We start from the raw sequence: 20,061 nt of genomic DNA on the forward strand, positions 1-20,061 counted from the left end.
AGAGCAGAAGCTGAGACATGGTTGTTTACAGGGACATAGAGAGAATATTTAGTATATTTCTCAATTAATTTCAATTTGAAAAAAATGTAACATTGTATCCTGAATTTTATATTTAGGGGCATTTTCTATGTTTAATGTTCCTTTAAACACATTTTAAGAACTTCACTTATGCTATTTTTTAATGGCTCAAAGTCATCAAAGCTCTGTAACAGAAAGACTGTTCTTGTTACTTTAGTAACCAAACAAAGCTCAACTTTCATTTTTCCAAAGTAGTGTAAGAAATTGTCTCAATATTCATAATCTATAGGGGGAAACTATTCAAGCAGAAGGTGAATGAGTCCACACTAGGTTGGTTCCATTTTTCAGGGGTTAAATTTCTTGGTTAAACCACAAGTATACAAGTTACAGATGTGCTTTTTCATGCTTTGACAGCATACTTTATATTTTCCCTGTTTATTTTGTGTTCTCTCTAATCCATTGTTATCGTTAGAAATGAATAATATGCATTGCTATAGTGTAATGTGCAATGTACATATCTCAAAGCTTTTGATTGTAGAAAAATAGTTCCTGTAGTACTGAAGAATTTAAAAAATATCTCTCACCTACTTTTAAAACCATATCTCATGGAACCCCACCTTCAGCTATCAGGATTCTCCATTCAAGGATTATGTGGTGGAATTTTAACCCATCAAAAATACATATATAAATAATATAATACCTTATGTTATGTAAGATAACGGCAATGGAAAAGTTACAAATATTAGAAATACAAATAATAGAGAGACATGATCAAATACTAGAGAGTGCAAGCTATGGTTAAGGTTAGTTGCTATTTTGAAATACATTGGAAGCACATGGCTTACCTGGGCAGCCACAAATTCACAATTTCCATCAAAGTCATAAAATTTTTCATCAAATGTGACATAATGACCATTTCCATAGATTGAACATGTTCCATAACAGACAGCGTTGGTACACGTCCATTTTCCTCTCTGACATAAGCTGTAAGAGAAAATTTGCAATAATCTTTATCTAGATGATAATTAATTTCATTTATTAAAAAAAGGTGACAGGTTATCCAAAAAATTTGGGGACAAGCTTGGAACTGTACATATTCGGAAAACAAAAGGAATGTCTGGGGAAGCACAATCTAGAGAACTATTGCAGCTGAAAAAAAATCTGGGAGACGGAAGTGTTAGGTTTCAATTATGCAGAATGTAATTCTCAGATGGCTGGTGCATGTTCGGTAGTATATAGGGATAGAAGATCCCTTTACAGAATAAACAGTAAAGTGATGGGCCACAAGAATAATAACCAAACAGAAAGACCAATGTGATTTGGCTAGTAGGCATGAGCCTTGTAGGGTTTTTGCCTTCTTTTGGATCAACACAGATACTATATCTGGCCTATTTAGGGGGAGTGTCTCATGCCTCCTAAGCAAAGAGTAATCAGAGAAGCTGGTGGACATTTTTCAGAAAGGGGGAGGTCGCTGAGTATTCTGAGAATTGGGGAAACAAACATTTCAAAGATGACTTGTCACTTCTTAATTCATGACGGAAGAGGTTACAGGTCTTCCATAACTATGAGTTATTCAGTTATTAAAAAGATCTATGATTGAAGTGAAGGTTTGCTTAAAGGTCTCATGTACACTTGTCATAGGGCCATGTATAGGCAGTCTCCGGTTTACGTACAAGATAGGTTCTGCAGATTTGTTCTTAAGTTGAATTTGTATGTAAGTCGGAACTGTATATTTTTTTTGGTCTCTTTGGTCAACATCCAGAGGTCAGTTTGTAACTAGGGGTTGTCTTTAAGTTGGGTGTTCTTAAGTAGGGGACCGCCTGTACTAGTAATTTTTCCAGTGGCTAACACATGTCCCCATTACTTTCTATGGGTTCATGTCCATGGCCTTTGCATCTTGAGCTGACTGTCTGTGCCACAAGTTCCTATTCCTTTCCGTCTTCGCGGCCCTTGTAGTCTATTTCTACTGTCATCAGCGGATGGGCCACAAACAAGTGATCAGGTTCCCTTGTTTGCGGCACACAAAGTGCACATGTTCGTGTGCATGCGTCCAACTGTTTATTAGATGTAGAGATGATTAAGGGTTGGCTAGAATAACATACCTTTGAATCAAAAAAGAATTTAATTTATCTGCATACAAGAAATTTTGTCCATTAAATTGTGAAGTTACCATGTATTACAGTCCACCTTGACCTTGGTTCCATGGGGATAAATGTCTTTATTATGGACACAGGGACATCTATCTTCAGGGACGCAACCTCCGGCTCCATCATCTAGAAGTCCACTGGGGCAAACACACCCTGAGATACACTCTGTCTGGAACTAAATTAGGCAAAAAATAATAATGCTAAAATCTCTGCTTTACAATTGAATTTACACTTCCTTGAATAATAAAGAAATATCAATTAAAGAGAGAAACTCTACATACATATTCGACTCCAAGAGTCTTGCAGCTCCGATGCACTGTGGATTCTACAACACCTGCGTTGACCTTGTTACAGTCAAAGTAGACTTTTCCCTCAGGGCAAGCTGTAAAGAGACATTGAATGTGTGGGTAATACATCTGCCTGATATCTACGTGTAACTTACCCAAAAAGTGCAAATCCTAAAATTAAAGCTTCTACTTCGCTTCTGGTACATACAAGACCTATAAGCCAGATGCAACTCTTAGACATGAGTAGTGCACATAATCTTTTACCTAACCCTAGACAATTCTTCGTAGGAAACACAAGAATGATTTATCTTATCTAAAATTTTGTATTTATTAAAATATTTATTAATATATTTTTTTATGTTTCTGTTATACATTTCTCTTAATCACCACCTACCTTTTTGATATATTTGTGAGCAAACTTTCTACCATACCAAACATACCAGATACTCCTACTTGTTTGTATAACTTAAGAAAGTGGGACTTATCTAGTTGGTGAATACACTAGTGTAGCCCATAACTGGTTGACTTTTAAAAGTCTGGATCTCACAATTTTTTAACAAATGAATATAAAATTGCGGCATAATAAATTGTAATAGAGTGTAGTAGAATATTTCCTTACTGTCATTGACATGGGTGGTGCAGAGAAGCTTTCCATTATGGCAGGAGCTGTAATAGGAAATAATAGAGTATACCATTAATAATGTAGGTGACAAGGGTACATTTTTGGTTTTAATTAAAGTAAATTTTTAGGTAAGTTTTGTTACCAGATGCAACCATTAGACCAAATGTTTGACTTATCTAAGTAACCTTGAAATTGTTAATATTCGTCATAGACTAAACCTGTTTTCACACACTCACCATCGCTCATCGTGCTTGTAAGTAACATCTAATGGCTCCACGTATGTGCCCTGGTAGTAGCAGGAACACTGAGATAGGTGCACACAATGGTTCTTCTCATTCAAATACTCCCCGTCTGGACAACCACAGCCATCTAGTGGAGTAAACACAGTGGCACACGCCTTCTCCCCCTCTGCCAAGGATCGACAGGTTGGCTGACAGGTGGTCACGTTATACAGATAGACTTGGGTAGATGGACAAGAGCTAATGTCATGGTCTGTAGGGAATAAAATGGGAAAAACAAAAAGTTTTGGGCTTTGGTTGCTTTCTTTTGAATTATAAATTTCACAATTAATGTAAAAATTGTTTCTACTGAAGAACACAATATACATGAAATATATAAAAATGTTACTTTTGAAAGCTTGGCGTCGCTTGAGTAGAGAATCATCTCGATTTCTGATCGAAAACTCTCAGGTATTGTTTAAAAAACAATGGTCCCACTATTTCAAGCCTTGTGTGCTAGTTTTTGTCCCATTAAAATAAGTGGGAAGGGCAATTGTTACAGCTGAAATCTACTTTAGGTTGGACAAGTCCTGCTGTGGAATTACTACAAACTGTTCAATAAATAGGACTGACATATAACAAACTAGTTTTGATACATCAGCCCCAATGTATAAGAAAGTAGAAAAGCAATGGGGGCAATAATGTACATCAGCAGATGTAGGGGACTTTTAATGTTGTTGCTATGGCCTCTCTACTTTAAATAAGCTGAAAAATTGAACAATGAAAATGCTCTTACCACAGATTCCATTCTTCCATCCCCATAAAATGATCCCTTTGGCAGCACAGGCCCTGACATAGGAGGACATAGCGGCACACATACAGTGCTCACTGTCCTTACAGTTACAGGAGTCATAGCGACATCTCTGTGGGTGAAAAAGAAGTTACAATTATAGAAAGAAAAAGACAACTTTATGGTCTTGAGACTTTAAACAGACAATAACTGCCAACCTTGATATATTCAGTGGGGTCTATTGTGGAATGGCACTTAGAGAAGTGCGACTCGTCATGTCCCAGCTTAGAGCACCAATAATCTGCATAATTTTCTGCAAAAAAAAAAGTGAGGCGAGCTTATTATACATTATACACTTTATCAGACTCCTTTATCTCTCAGATGTCACCAGGATCAAGGATTGTAAACCGATCACACTGACATACTGGTTTGTGCACCCCCTGGCAGAATTCAGAGTTGAATTAGAAATTTCTAAATTAATGTAAAAATTGTATCTACTGTAGAACACAAAATACATGAAATTACTTTTCGGAGCTTGGAATCATTTGAGTATAGAAAAATTCCAATTTCTCAGAGGTGTCAACAATTTAAAGGCTCCACCCCTACAGGAAAAGTCTCAGGTATCCTAATCCTACACTCTATCAGATTGCTTTATTTCTCAGCTGTCAGTGGTTACAGGAAAGAAAGCTGATTTATAAAAACTGCTTAAAAGACATCTACCACTAGGATGAAGGATTGGTAAACCAAGCACACTGACATACTGGTGCATGCCCCCTCTGGCAGAATCCACTTTTCTTTAAGCTTCTTATGCCCATGTTTTTAAGAATAAAAGGCTTTAAACTTTATGCAAAAACTATGGATCACAGAGCGCCTCAGGCTCATTTGCATTATTTATAAATCCTTTTTTTTTTTAAATCATGGAATACAAGACTAAAAGAAGAGCAGATCCTGCCAACTGGGACACACTAGTATGTCAGTGTGTTTGATTTACAATCCTGTTCCGGGAGGTAGATTTCCATTACCTAAGGGAAAAAGAAGGAAGTAAAAGAAAGACACAGGGATATAATTTAAGTATATTACAAAGTTTAGTACACTTTTCATTTATGTATTTTGTTAAAATTTTACACCTTTCTTCATATGTTACTTTATCACTCCTACACCGCTCCTTTAATGGAATGAGATTGTGTCAATGATTAAATAGATAAATCAGTCTAAACCTCAAACAACATGTAAACTATACCCAATATATGCATTAAAATATAAAATATATGGTCATGGCACAAAACAAACACACAAAAATAAATCAAACATTAGATAAATCTCCGGAAACTCAGTTTACTAAGGACATTTTGGATGTGGGTAGAAATGCATTCTTACTGTTCTCAATGCTTAGGCTGCATGGATCTTCCAACCAGTCTGATACGTCATGACAACTGGCCTGGGCCTTCCAAGTGTTGGCAAAAGCAGATGCTGTGGCTTCCACAAGACCACCGGATGTTTTAAAGTCATCTCCTTCCTTTGAGTTAAAATTTCCACAAAGTCCTGAAGAAGACAATGAGAAACAAGTACAATAAAGTCTACAGTCTACAATTTCTTATGTAATTGTATATCACGATATCATAAAAATTACAAAAGAAGAGTCAAATAGTCAATCTTTTAAAATATTCTATGTATAGAGGGAAGGCTATCAATCACAGAACAGTATGATTACCTGACTAGTGACCACTATATGACCGGAGACTCAAAACATTTATGAAAATGTATCCAATTTTTCTTTAGGGCACAAATACTATGAATCATCGCCAATGGTTTAACTGACCTTGTAGATGTCTTCTTGCAGATTTATCCCTAGTGATGTACAGCTGCATTGTGGGTAACAGCTGAATCTGCATTTGAAGGCCATTAGTTGCTTGAACAATGATGTTGTTTTCAACCGGCTGCAGGATCGAAAAACTGGCTGTGATGGAAACAGATAGAGACGGTGATAGTTACCTTCATGGTGCCTCTGCTGGACTTCCTTAGCTGATATAATGCTATGGTATTAGTATGCTATAATGTATTGTGATATTTGAGGTTTTACCTGTAACATGTGGTAAGGTGATTTTAAGATCATTGAGGAGCACCGAACCATCTGCTTTGAAGACCACGACCTAAAGAACGTAGCCTGATTAGTTTTCTTCAGTCTTACTCTCACAGTTTAATAATGGGTTAAACTCTCTTTATACACCAGTCTCTACTTACATTCTTCTTGCTGTCTGTTAGGAGGACAACAGATTTAAGACAAGTTTCCTTGTCAGATGAACTACAAGGTTTCAACTCGCCTATTACAACATGTGATTCATTTGTATAACCCTAAAACAAAGTAAAAACATAAAAAAGTTGATTAACTTGACATGTCAAAAAGATGTAGTCATATAGATAGTTAGAAATACTTTTATTACTAGTTAAATTACAACAAGCCCAATGAGACAAGAGATTTGCTGGATCTTGCAGGTGGCACCCCCTGCTTTAAAGGAAATCTACAGCAATTTTGACCGTACAAAGCTGAAGGCAGTGTTAGATATTGCTCCTGGAGATAGGTGTTATCAAACCTTTTTGTGTGTTTAGTAGCAACAGTACTGAGAGAAATTCATTACTATTCCAGGATTGTAGCTGAACTCCTCTTTAGTGCACTGCTGTGTGTGTGATCCCTTCACTGAACACAGTAAATTTCTTCAATGAGAGCAGTACAAGGTATAGTACAGCATAGAACAGTTAAAAATAAACTCCATATACTCTGGTGCTGGTCTTCTTTAATCTTGACATGCCGGGATTGTGAATTTACACCCTAGCGGTCCGGGCTGCTTTTTATAACTCTTTTTTATAACGCTTTTATTTTACAGCTATCCCGACGTGTCAAGATTAAAGGAGACCAGTGCCGGTATAGAGTAGAAGATGAGGATATGTGAGTATGTGTACTTTATTGTTACTTAATAATAAGATCCTTCTTTGAAGATCCTTCCAAACATAAGGAAAATAGACAAGTATGAGATAAATGGATGGATAGATTCATAAATAGATAGATAAGGTCTTGCCTTAGACAGCACATAGTAACAGTTCCCATGGAAAGTATAGGCTTTCCCATCAAATGTGGTGAAATGGGCTCCTCCTTCAATAGAGCAAACTCCAGGGCAGGCGTGATCCGTACAGCTCCATCTTCCAGCAACGCATTGGCTAAAATAGATATAATATTGGATGATCAATCTTCAAGATACACTGGAGTAGAGCTAACTGGCAGTGGTGTAACTAGAAGCTGATGGGCCCCAGTGCAAAGTCTGTGCCAAGCTCCTGACTATAATGTATGGTTTATAGTAATAGTCTTCTCATAAGGGAAAGTGACACCATGAGGGCCCCCTAAACTTCTTGGGCCCAGGTGCAATCGCAACCTCTGCACCCCCTAATGTTACGCTCCTGCTAACTGGGATTGGTAGGGCTTATAAGATATTATAAGATATAAGGTAGGACAAGGAGAAGGAATGCCTATCTATGGTTACAGTTAGAAAGTCATGGAATTCATGTCATCTCTCTGTCCTTACCATTCATCACAGTCATTTTGCATGGTTTGTCCAGGCGCATATAACGTTCCTCGATGCTTGCAGTGACACTCACTGACTGGCACACAGCCCTGGTCGGTATAGTCATCATGCACAGTGCCTAGAAACCAGGTAAAAGAGCATTTTACTCCTACATTGTATTACATCACAATCCTTTTTACTATAGTTTCTAATAAAGTCATTCTTAGCACTGTTTTCTATAATGGGGCCAATGGCAATCCCAGTGACGGAAGAGAGCTGTGCATGGCCAGCGCATAATTCTCCAGATAGGTGGCACCTGCATTTCTTGGACATACATAGGACATACAGTCTCCACTCTAGATAAATAAGTAGGGATCACATGTTATACCTTACTTCCTTGTACAATCAGTTTTATAGCTTTATTATGTTTGCCCAGTACTAGTAGTAAATCATTAAAGTTGTATTATCCTTAGCAGGAATTCTTTATATTCTGTTTGACTTACCCTCGGGGCAGAAGCAGCCGTCCATGTAATGTTCCTCACATAGGCTGTGTATCTCCAGGTGAGAGCAGGAGCTCTTGCAGGGGGAACCACTTTCTTTATATATCATATTTCCTGGACATTGCTTAGCTGGAAAACACATTGAAATTGTAATAAATATATTATGCATTAAATATTAGATTATTAGAATATTATTAGAATATTAGATAGACTCAGTCTCCTAATGGGCAATTAAGTAGTGGGTGATAATTTATACTAAAATATTGAGGTTGGTGAGTAAAGGAAACCTAGTTTTTTTTTACCCTATTGAGGTATCCTGCATTTATAGAAGGGCATTCCCTATTCAGGATTCTCATCTCTTGGCCTAGGCAGTTAAGAACAGGATCTATCCCTAGGACGTGTGTTGTCCAGCGTTACACTGACACTCCCGTTATTTGAATGAACTTTATGTAATGCCACATTTCCCCAGTGGTGGTGCTGTAGGGAGATGAAATTATTTCCCCCGCTTTTATTTCAAGCAATCGCAAATCTTTATTTAGCATAATTATAAGAAACCATTGTGACAAATAGGTATTGCCCAAAGTGGAGAACCACTTCAACGTTTTGAAGAAGACAGATGATAACTGAGGTGTCAGATTAGATAATAGCTTTCTATATCAGACGCAACATGTGTGGTGGGTTAACAACCAGGGCTGAGGCATCACGTCACTGTGGTGATTGGCTATACAAGTCTGATCAAGGGCTTAACTACAGGGATAGCAGCCCTAGCGGCTGGGGTATTCGATGTGAATAAGCTGTATGAATATACATTTGTGATGTATATATGCTGTATGTCTGTGTATATAATGCATGGGTGCATATGGTACTGTATGTATGTTCATATATGCTGTAAGTATGTATATATGGTGTATACACTGAATGTATATTTTTTAAGGGGTAAGTGGGGCTCTCCTTAGCTCTCCTACTTACGCCATTGAGTCTTATGACATTCAAACTAAGACCAAGTCAACTAACACCAGTTGGAGCAGTGGACAGTAACCCAGTGTAAGGCAATTCAGATAGTTAGTTCATCTACATTCATTTTTTTAACCACTTCCTAATCTAAAACGTTTTCCTGAAATTTGACAGTGCATAAAAATGAACTAAAATCCTTACGACAGAAGTTATCAGTCCTCCAGTTTTCGGGACGTCCTCCGGCGTGAGAACATTGTCGGGAATACTCAGTGATGGTACTACACAGGCAGAAGGAGTCTTGAGACTGATTACAGGAGCACATGTCCAGTGTGCAGGCCTGGATATAGTTTTCCAGATTCAGGAGGCTTTCACAATCTGAGAATGCCTCATGCTTCAGGTGCTGTTCACACACAGAGCGCTACAGGGGGAAATATCATTGTGTTATTAACATTTTACATTCAAATTTTCCCATTTACAGGTGGTCCCCTATTTAAGGACTCAAGACTTACAGACGACCCCTAGTTACAGACGGACCCCTCTGACCACTGTGACCTCTGGTGAAGATCTCTAATTGCTTTACTTTACTCCCAGGTTGCATTGAACAACTGTAAGTTGTCTGTAATTAAGCTTTTTTGATAATCCTTGGTCCCATTACAGCAAAAAACTTTGAAAATCCAATTGTCACTGGGACAAAAAAAAAATTGTCTGGAGCTACAATTAGAAAATATAGAGTTCCAACTTACATACAAATTCAACTTAAGTATAAACCAATGGAACCTATCTTGTATGTAACCCGGGGACTGCCTGTACTTTTATAAACATTGAAATCCATGACATATAAATAATCCTCTGAATCCTTGACCTGATACACCATGGAGTAGATACCAAGTCTATAGAACTTACTTTATGCTGAGCTTTAAATAGATGTTGAAGAGACCATGGTCCTAAAGAAGGCACCATGATTTGATTGTTGCCAACTTATTACCTATCCCTGGGTAGTGACTAATTGCTGGGGTACTACTACTGAGACCCCCCATTAGATTGCGGCTCCCATGCCTCTTGAATGGCCCTTTTATCATGTACCTCTGTTAAGTCCATCAGTACCATGAAAGCTAACAGGAAGCATGGGACCCTCATAAGCATGGTTATTAGAGTTCCCAGAGGTCAGACAATTATCTCCGAGGATATGGAAATATCAGAAAGGTATATCTTAACAATAACATTTCATACTTGACCTCTAGTATAAATACATTGGTTAGGCTTCAACATAAGAGCTAATACAGTTACTTACAAATTGGGAGCAATGGGATGTGTCTGTGCTTTGAGTCTCATCCTTGTCAGTGCACTCAACATTTGGGTCATGGATGTTTTGCAAATTCCCAAATTGTATTGGGTTAAGTAATATATCTAAGAAGAGAAAAGATACATTGGATCATAAAACTTTAATTTTTGTACATTAATAATATATATATATATATATATATATATATATATATATATATATATATATATATATATATTCTATTTGGCTTGATAATGTAGTATAATCTGCTGGCCTTTAAACCAATTGCTTAAAGGGATTTTCTCAGAAAAGACAGTATCCTACAGTGAGGCTTTATTCTGGATGTACTTCCTACACAGGGCAAAGGGATACTGCACTTTGTCTGGCACCTTGGTTTTAGAGATTTCAGTAGAGGATTTCTTAAATCTGCTCACAATAGTGTAGGGGTCAGAAAAGTGTACAGGATTTACATAAGTCCCATCCGATGGAAAGGATGGAAGACATGGGCATGCGGCCAAAGAGAAACCTGGAGGTAAACCATCATGTACCACAATTATTATGTAACAAGAACTGCAAAACCCCAAGTCTGCTCTAATCCAGATTATTCCTTTTCCAGCCCAACTGTATTGCCGACTATTACCTTCTTGCCATATGTATTACTACATCTTCCTTCCATATATGTTGTTGGCTTTGCAAACACTAGGGCAGATTTATTAATCTGTTAGTATGACAAAAGAGGTGTGGCCTGTGAAACGGGCACATGGTCTCATGTCAAAAAAGTCAGTGTGCCAAAAGTAATCTTAACAGAATTTTTCCACAGTTTTCTTCTGTAAAATAAGCCAACTAATAGGAGGTTTAAAATATCACTAGAGTCTTATACTACGACAGATTTATCATCCAGCCTCAGACCTTATAAATGGTAATCTTGTGTCTTGTCTAATAAATCTGCCCTACTATGTTATTTCTGTAATTCAGCTTGTCATATACTTCCATGTCTGATAAGTCAAGTAATTTTTTACTCAATTTTACAGACTACTTACTTCCAGAAACAAATTCATCATAAACAGGGACACCATTGTAGTCACCACATAGACCACAGGTCCGGTTATTGAATTTCGGATCCAGTTCCACCTAAGAATGGAGATATAGGAGATCAGTCATAAAGAAGACTAAACCATGATTCATTTTACAAAAAAGCTCAATAAAGTGGTAATTTCTCTACATAATTTAGTTAAATCACAACAGCCCCATCTCAGTCCCCTATATAATAATATGCAGTAAATCTGTAGGATTAGCATGGAACTCACCATGACAGCATCCTCTTTATTCCACATGAGGGTGAGACCCGTCTTTGTATACAACTTGAAATAGGCATCGTTTTTCGAGATGAGGATTCCAAAGCTATAGTAAGGTGTCTTTGCTCTACAGAATAAGAAATATTGCTATAACTTATAATAGAATACACATAAAGAAAATTACTAAAAAAGGAAAGATGTGTCCTCCTTGACTTTTCTTCTTGGCTGGACATGTTATAATCAGTAGTTGTTTCCTTCATCTCGTATGGGGGCCATGAACATAGCTTTCAGCAGAACATTCATCCAGCTGACAGCTCTTCTTGCTGATACTCTTATACACATTCATGTCTGACCAATGTGCATATGTTTCAAAGAGGAATAAGGCCCTGCCAGGCAGAAATGCATTGCTTTAAAGGGGTTGGCCAAGATTTAAAAAATCTATAAAAAGTTCTTGATATGTAAATTGAAGCCTCCTGTATTTTACCTCATCATTCAGAGATTCCTGTTCATAAAATGGCTGTAGAAGAATGTGATCTACCCATGAACAATCACCCTGCCAGGACCTTGATCTTGTATTAATGAATACTATCATAAGGTCCTGGTAGGGCGTTTGTTCATGGACATATAAGATCACATGTCCCTTCATCTGCAGCCATTTTATGGAAAGGAATGTCCGTTTGATACGGTAAAAGACAGAAGACTTCACTTTACATATCAAGAAAGCGGATGGGGCAAATAATCAACCTACCAATGTACAGAGGATCGTACCCAGAGAGTTGTGGTCAATGATTCCTACTCGGAATGGTCACCAGTTATGAGTGGTGTACCTCAGGGTTCTGTGCTTGGCCCACTACTATTTAATATATTTATTAATGATATAGAGGTAGGAATTAATAGCACTGTGTCTATTTTTGCAGATGACACCAAACTGTGTAGTGTAATACAGTCTATGGAGGATGTTCATAGGCTGCAGGGTGACTTGGACAAACTGAATGTTTGGTCATCCACTTGGCAAATGAGGTTTAATGTGGATAAATGTAAGGTTATGCACCTGGGGGCCAATAATCCAAAGGCAAAATATGTCCTTGGGGGAGTAAATCTGGGAGAGTCCCTTGTTGAGAAGGACCTGGGGGTACTAGTAGATCATAAATTGAATAACAGCATGCAATGTCAATCAGCTGCCTCTAAAGCTAGTAGGATCTTGTCGTGTATCAAAAGTGGTATGGACTCTCGTGATAGGGATGTAATATTACCCCTGTACAAGGCACTGGTTCGGCCTCACCTGGAATATGCTGTCCAGTTCTGGGCACCGGTCCATAAAAAGGATGCCCTGGAGCTGGAGAGGGTTCAACGTAGAGCCACAAAAATGGTAAGGGGTATGGAGGGTCTTAGTTATGAGGAAAGATTAAAACAACTAGATTTATTTAGTCTGGAAAAGAGACGACTACGAGGGGACATGATTAATTTATTTAAATATATGAATGGTCCATACAAAAAATATGGTGGTAAGTTGTTTCAGATTAGATCAAATCAAAAGACGAGGGGGCACTGTCTCCGTCTGGAGAAAACAAGGTTTAATCACCGGAGGCGACAGGGCTTTTTTACTATGAGAACTGTCACTCTGTGGATTAGCCTGCCTCAGGCGCTGGTCACAGCAGGGACAGCAGAGAGCTTTAAGAAGGGTCTAGATGCCTTTTTACACCTAAATAACATTGCTGGTTATGTTATATAGAATTGTTTCCCCTAAATCCCTTCCTCATCCAATCCCTTCCCTTCCTTGGTTGAACTTGATGGACAAGTGTCTTTTTTCAACCGTATAAACTATGAAACTATGAAACTACTTTACTGGGGGAGGTCAGACCCAGGGATGGGACGGTCGGGTTGGGGCCTGGATGGAGGATGACAGGTCTTGAAGACGGTAAACAGTTAGTGTAGAATCCCATAACTTTCCCAACTGGTCAGGACTTTTCCTGTTATCGTATATATTATCCTCTCATAGGGTAGGAAAGAATTCCATCTAACAAGAGAGGAAGATCTACGTTCCATCCATCTCCTGACTAACAGTCTTATTCTTATCTCCCCCAGCATTAGTGTTGGAAGCCTCCCACAAGGAGCTCATAGACCTTTTATAGTTTTTCCTAACAATCGTTAGACTGACAAAAATTTCACTCAACATACATATACACACTTGTTACCACTGAGAATATATGTGTTTTTAATGGCTAATGTAGTATAAGCTGACATCAAAAAGCTTCTGTTGGTGGCTTTTCTCCATGGAGAACAACAAATCCAGCATCGAAGTTCAAATGCCTGTTCTGTCTTTTTCTTGGGGTGAATAAGTAGAATCAACCATTTTAACGAAATGTATACTGTATAAGGGTGAACAAATTTTAGATGATCTGTCCCACTGAAATAAGGGTTGTGCCACATTATTAAAATGTACAGTACTAGCTTTAGTCTGTCTGTTGGGTTTTTTATGTGTATCTCTTTTAATGGGGTGTTTTAAAATATTTTTTTCTGGTCATTGTGTATGACTGATGTGATTAATAAAGATTAATTATGTGTACCATATGCAGTATTGGTTACTTTACTTATTCAGTGCTATTGAGGTTTTTTTGGTTAAATATTAGTTGAGTGGTCCTATATTTAGCCCCTTACTATTTGTATTATCAATTTCCAGTGGTTGATATATTTCTGGTGACTAAATGTGGAGCCTCTCCCTTTGCTAACCACTTAGCAGACTATTTCCCTGTACCTGATCAGTGTTCATATGTAAACCATTTTAATTTCCGATTGCATAGTCCTTATAATATAATATAACTTCTAATTCTCATGACAAAAGATTGTTCTTCAAAATTTCCATATTTCCATATTTATGTTCTATTAATTTATTCATTTTATTTTCCCTTATTAGTTTTACCATAATTATAAAGCAAGATAATAAAACCTGCAAAGATATGTTTACAATAAAATTATTGAATAAGATTAAAAGAGTCACAAGAGATGACATGTCGTAGGTTCATTTTGGATTATTACATTTTTTTTTCAAAGAAGGTTAAAGGGTTGACTTATTGGCCAATCCAAAATAGTCTAATGCTATAAATATTTATAGCTTCATATTAAACTGAGTAATCCGATGGGACCCACATCAGGGTGCTCACCATATGGTCTAAGATACACATAAGTCTTGGTGTGGTCATGAAGAAACTCCACTTTAATTGCTTTATAAAAATGGTCAACACCCAAAGGAACACCTTATACAAATGCTGGTCTATACGCCAAACTCTCAAAACCGCAGCTGTTCTTCCCAGAATGCAGTAGAATAAAAATGTGTTATTTGCAGTAAAGGAACTTAAATTTCAGAACTTGGCAACTGCTATAAGACTACAACAATGTTCAAAGCAAAATGTTAACTACCAATACTCAGATATATCTGAGTCTGGGAAAGGTAACAGAGTTCATCCATGACCATTCACCCATAACTCTTTTAGAAGTTATTACTGTATCTGTGGAATATGTCTACAGTTCATTAGTTCAAACTATAAATCTGAAACAATTGCAGATATCCATCAGCACATTATATAAATGTGAAAAGCTGCCCCATACCTGCATTTTGTTATCATTACTCTCCAATGACTAAAGTAGAAATTATAGAATGAAAATATATGTGTGTCATTACAGAAATGACCTAAAGCAATGATGTCAGTGACCAATGCTCAAAAGTTCTACATACCACATCTACAACAAGATTTGAAACTTCTACAATAAGGAAGACAACCTGGTCTTAGCCAGCTCCAAAATACTTTGCATACATTGTTGAGCCCCATTTTAGTGAAATGATTTGAGAAAAGTTGTCCCACCCCACACCAAGTGTAATGAAGGAATAGCATTAGAGGTCCTCCAGGATATTTCTTAGGACTTTTTCCTTGTTAAACCATCCTTTCCAACCTAAATCTCTTAAACGTTTGGGTTCCAATCATTGGAGGGCCATTTTACACTTCCTACCTCAAGATATATTTTGTAAAACCCAGGTCTAAGGATCACTTTGTGCCCCAGTGAAGTAAAATTTCCCAAAATTATAGGAAATATGCAAAATATATCCTAAATGTAGGGGTTTTGGCAATTAGTGGTACTCATTTTGCTCTTCTTTGACCTGCAGATTGGCCAAACCTCAAATTTGAATACATGGTCATGTAATAGGAGTTATTTAGCCGCACACTAAGCATAAGGAAAGAAAATCATAAGGGGGTCCTCCAGGACATTAATTAGGACTTTCTCACTTTTCGAAACTATCCTTTTCAATCTAAACCTTTGATACATTTTGACACACTCCAACAAAAGTATATGCCAGCTCACCTCTACTTGTATACTTATGTTCTGCTGAATGAAACTGTCCCGAGGCACAATGGTTCACCAATTATCCATAGACAAAGAAGATCCAGCACACCGAAATACAAACAAAATTTTCCAATCTTTATTTCATCACATCGTGTACAAGAAGTTATCACAAAAGTACAAATGCTTCTGAACTAAGTTTGCTTAGCTGAAACACGACAATCTGTACTTTTGTGATATCTGCTTGTACTCAATGTGATGAACCTTATGAAGAAATAAAGACTGGAAAATTTTATTTGTATTTCCGTGTGCTGGATTTTCTCTCTGATACATGTTTGTTCGACTCCACAATTCCTACTTCATGATCTATTTTGAAGTGGTATGTAAAGCCCTTGTTTTACCCCAGTGATGTAACAGTGATCTACAGTGATCAGAAGAATAGGGGATCAAAAGGGTTCTTAAATCCCCACAGACTCTCCATGCTCTTTTGTGTGTCTGGTGGGACCAAACCTACTCATAAACCCATATAAATGAATGGAGCTTTGCTCATTCAAACAAACCTGACTATGACACTTATCCCCTACATAGTAACTGAATCTAAGGGCAATATGTGTATGTACTAAGGGCAACATTTGCTGCTTGTCCCTGTTTTTGTGTTACTCAGTTTTGTTCCTAGGCTCCCAAAGAAAATACATAAAGGACAATTTAGATTGTGATCAGGGACCACAAAAAATATACAGCACTGAAAGTTATTTGGAGCTAAAGTATATAAACACATTAAATAATAGTAAATTATAATAAAAAAGATAAAGGATCTTAAAAACAGGTCATAAACAATATATTAGATATTTCAGTCATCCTGTAAATTTGGAAGGCACAAGAAATTGGTAAAAAACTTTCCAACAATTATTGTTCACACTTATAAAATAATATATAGACTCACATGGCCCCATTCACTATCACTATGCTGCTCTTCAGTTGAATGATGACATCTTTGATGGTGACGGTGATCTTGTCTATAAGAGGATGATCATTGATGGCTGATCGGTGAACATGGACAGAGAACTCCTGATAGGAATCTCCACAGTCTGAAGCCAAGTTGTAGCTACAGCTGCCTGGAAACTGGTAGAAGTCTCCATCAAAAGTTTTGAAATGATAGTTTCCCCATGTACTGCAGACGTAGTGACCATGATTACGGATTCGACCTGTCGAGAATTAGTTAGAAAGGTTAAGTGGAGTCTAAGAACAATATATGGAAAATTCCAAAACTATACAGACAATTTAAATTTAATGTAAAAATTGTATCACTAGAAGGCCCCATATGTGGTGAGAACTTCCATAATATGAAGTAAAATTACTCTTTTACATTGCATTGAAATGTTTCTGTCTTCAGACATTAGTTTTATTGTCCAAGGTATTCAGGATGTGTAAACTCTGAGGCTCTTATCTATTGACTACCTTGTTAAACTGTGTATACAATGATAAGTTAAAACCTCTCACTACTACTGGTACATTTCTATTGTGTTCCCTGGTCACTTTATCTCAAATAACTTTCTTCTGCCAAGAAATATCCTAATTAGTTTCTTCAATGACAAAACACAATGGCAGATATGTAACATAAGAGGTATTTTGCAATTTAAAAATGTTTTACCTGGTATGACATCTATGGTATTTGTAAGGCCCAAAGACAGCCATAGGACCCACAAGCTGGCAGTGTGGTATCCCATTGTTTGCCCTGGGGGCGATACACCTTCAGGAGTGTCAGAAGTCTTCGCACCTTGCTCTTATAGGATTATTTGGTGCCTTCATGACATCACAAGAGGAGGAACAGGAAAATCTTTAATCTTTACAATCAAGGTAAACATTCCTTTTCTCTTTTCATATTAGGCCATTTGGGAGGTATACATGCAGAGATATTCATTTCCTTAACTCTGTCAGTGCTGACCAAGCCTTTGACAAACAAGCTGGTCCATTTAGACTATACAGCTAGTGTCAGCTACATTTTCTACCAAGTAATGGTGAAACATGACTTTAAAATACCTTAACATATACTGTAGAGCATAATGGATGGAAGAAGGCAAAACATAGGTAAAAACACAAAAGAAGAGTGAACAAGCATAGAGATGAAAGGTAAAAGATCTACAAAGAACATACTGGTGGGAAATATCATCAGCACTAGAAGACATCACACTCCACAGAGTCTCTTTTTTCATTGAATGTATAGTGTTATCTGTCACACTAGATTTTTGGGGGATTTTTACTCAAATTTATCAGCCACCCCACAAAAACCTACACCCACATTTCAGTTTTTCTGTACTATAGCTTAATACAATTTTTTGTAATGGTTTTTTTATTTAGTTTTTTCAAACTATAACCAAACCATAAACCGTTGAGTAATTTTATAATCATCTATAATCATTCTCTTGTTGTTTAACTGATTTTACATGATTGTCTTCTCTTAGTTGCCTTTTTACAGTTAGCTTCTCGAAGTTTCTTATAGTTGTCTTGTAGTAGTTTCTTCATAAAAGTGTCTTCCTGTAGTTGTCTTCTTCTAGTTCTGTTATAACATTGTCTTCTTAGTTGTCCAAGGCTTCTTCCGGGGCATTGCAACCCTGGGTCGGGCGGACTTGTGAGCTAGCATCCCGCTGCCATTTTTAATGAGCACTTTAACTTTTATTCTGTGAGTATGATGAACTAAATAAATTTTAAACTTGTTGGAGCATACTACACCATCTGCTTGCATATTCCTTTTAGCAATATTGTCTGATAAGAGTAATTGAAGATGAATGAGGAATAACGCGCTGGTGCTGGTCTGAACTGGGATATAATTTCATCAGAAGAATCTGTGGTTTTGGTGTTGGACACTGACACATGGAGAGTGTCTAATACTACAGGAGAGTAATAAGAAGTATTTTGGGAGCTCCGGCTAGAGTGAAATTAATTTTTCTCTAACAGATTCCTGAACTTATTTGAAGACTTTGTGGATCAGTCTTGTTCCGTGAGTAGCTCCGTAGGGGTGAACTGTACACCGCGAAAAATTGTTTTTATCTTCTTATAGTTGTCTTCTTGTAGTTCTGTCATCACAGTGTCTTCTTCAAGTTGTCTTCTTGTAGTTATGTTATTAAAGTGTCTCCTTATAGTTGTCTTCTTGTAATTCTGCCATCACAGTGTCTTCTTATAGCTGTTTTCTTGTAGTTCTGCCATCACAGTGTCTTCTTATAGTTGTCTTCTTGTAGTTCTGCCATCACAGTGTCTTCTTATAGTTGTCTTCTTGAAGTTCTGCCATCACAGTGTCTTCTTAGAGTTGTCTTCTTGTAGTTTTGCCATTACAGTCTCTTCTCATAGTTATTGCCTTGCATTTCTATCATTACAGTTTCTTCTTATAGCTGTCTTCTTGTAGTTCTATCATTACAGTGTCTTCTTATAGTTGTCTTCTTATAGTTGTCTTCTTGCAGTCTTATCATCACAGTGTCTTCTTATAGTTGTCTTCTTGTAGTTCTATCATTACAGTGTCTTCTTATAGTTGTCTTCTTGCAGTCCTATCATCACAGTGTCTTCTTATAGTTGTCTTCTTGCAGTCCTATCATCACAGTGTCTTCTTATAGTTGTCTTCTTGTAGTTCTATCATTACAGTGTCTTCTTATAGTTGTCTTCTTATAGTTGTCTTCTTGCAGTCCTATCATCACAGTGTCTTCTTATAGTTGTCTTCATGTAGTTCTATCATTACAGTGTCTTCTTATAGTTGTCTTCTTGTAGTTGTCTTCTTGCAGTCCTATCATCACAGTGTCTTCTTATAGTTGTCTTCTTGCAGTCCTATCATCACAGTGTCTTCTTATAGTTGTCTTCTTGTAGTTCTATCATTACAGTGTCTTCTTATAGTTGTCTTCTTATAGTTGTCTTCTTGCAGTCCTATCATCACAGTGTCTTCTTATAGTTGTCTTCTTGTAGTTCTATCATTACAGTGTCTTCTTATAGTTGTCTTCTTATAGTTGTCTTCTTGCAGTCCTATCATCAGTGTCTTCTTATAGTTGTCTTCTTGCAGTTCTATCATCACAGTGT

The 20,061-nt window shown here is 37.2% G+C and overlaps 1 protein-coding gene across 2 annotated transcripts in view; it reads right to left on the reverse strand.

The window, feature by feature from the left end:
- Positions 1-17,747, reverse strand: part of LOC140070975 (mucin-2-like) — a 66,676-nt gene extending 48,929 nt beyond the window's left edge. For both annotated transcript variants that reach the window (XM_072118130.1, XM_072118129.1), the window contains exons 1-20: positions 17,654-17,747; positions 16,946-17,207; positions 11,680-11,794; positions 11,413-11,503; positions 10,382-10,497; positions 9,292-9,508; positions 8,140-8,265; positions 7,658-7,775; positions 7,157-7,295; positions 6,324-6,434; positions 6,163-6,232; positions 5,902-6,039; positions 5,460-5,624; positions 4,301-4,395; positions 4,089-4,215; positions 3,311-3,566; positions 3,072-3,118; positions 2,447-2,547; positions 2,189-2,340; positions 864-1,002 (exon numbers count right to left, since the gene is read on the reverse strand). In XM_072118130.1, coding sequence (XP_071974231.1) covers positions 864-1,002; positions 2,189-2,340; positions 2,447-2,547; positions 3,072-3,118; positions 3,311-3,566; positions 4,089-4,215; positions 4,301-4,395; positions 5,460-5,624; positions 5,902-6,039; positions 6,163-6,232; positions 6,324-6,434; positions 7,157-7,295; positions 7,658-7,775; positions 8,140-8,265; positions 9,292-9,508; positions 10,382-10,497; positions 11,413-11,503; positions 11,680-11,794; positions 16,946-17,207; positions 17,654-17,729 — 2,661 coding nt within the window. In that variant the 5' untranslated portion in view covers positions 17,730-17,747. The remainder of the gene's footprint in view (positions 1-863; positions 1,003-2,188; positions 2,341-2,446; positions 2,548-3,071; positions 3,119-3,310; positions 3,567-4,088; positions 4,216-4,300; positions 4,396-5,459; positions 5,625-5,901; positions 6,040-6,162; positions 6,233-6,323; positions 6,435-7,156; positions 7,296-7,657; positions 7,776-8,139; positions 8,266-9,291; positions 9,509-10,381; positions 10,498-11,412; positions 11,504-11,679; positions 11,795-16,945; positions 17,208-17,653) is intronic.
- Between the last annotated feature and the right edge of the window lie 2,314 nt (positions 17,748-20,061).

This window comes from Engystomops pustulosus, chromosome 7 (genome assembly GCF_040894005.1).
Source record: "Engystomops pustulosus chromosome 7, aEngPut4.maternal, whole genome shotgun sequence".
Classification (NCBI taxonomy): Eukaryota; Metazoa; Chordata; class Amphibia; order Anura; family Leptodactylidae; genus Engystomops; species Engystomops pustulosus.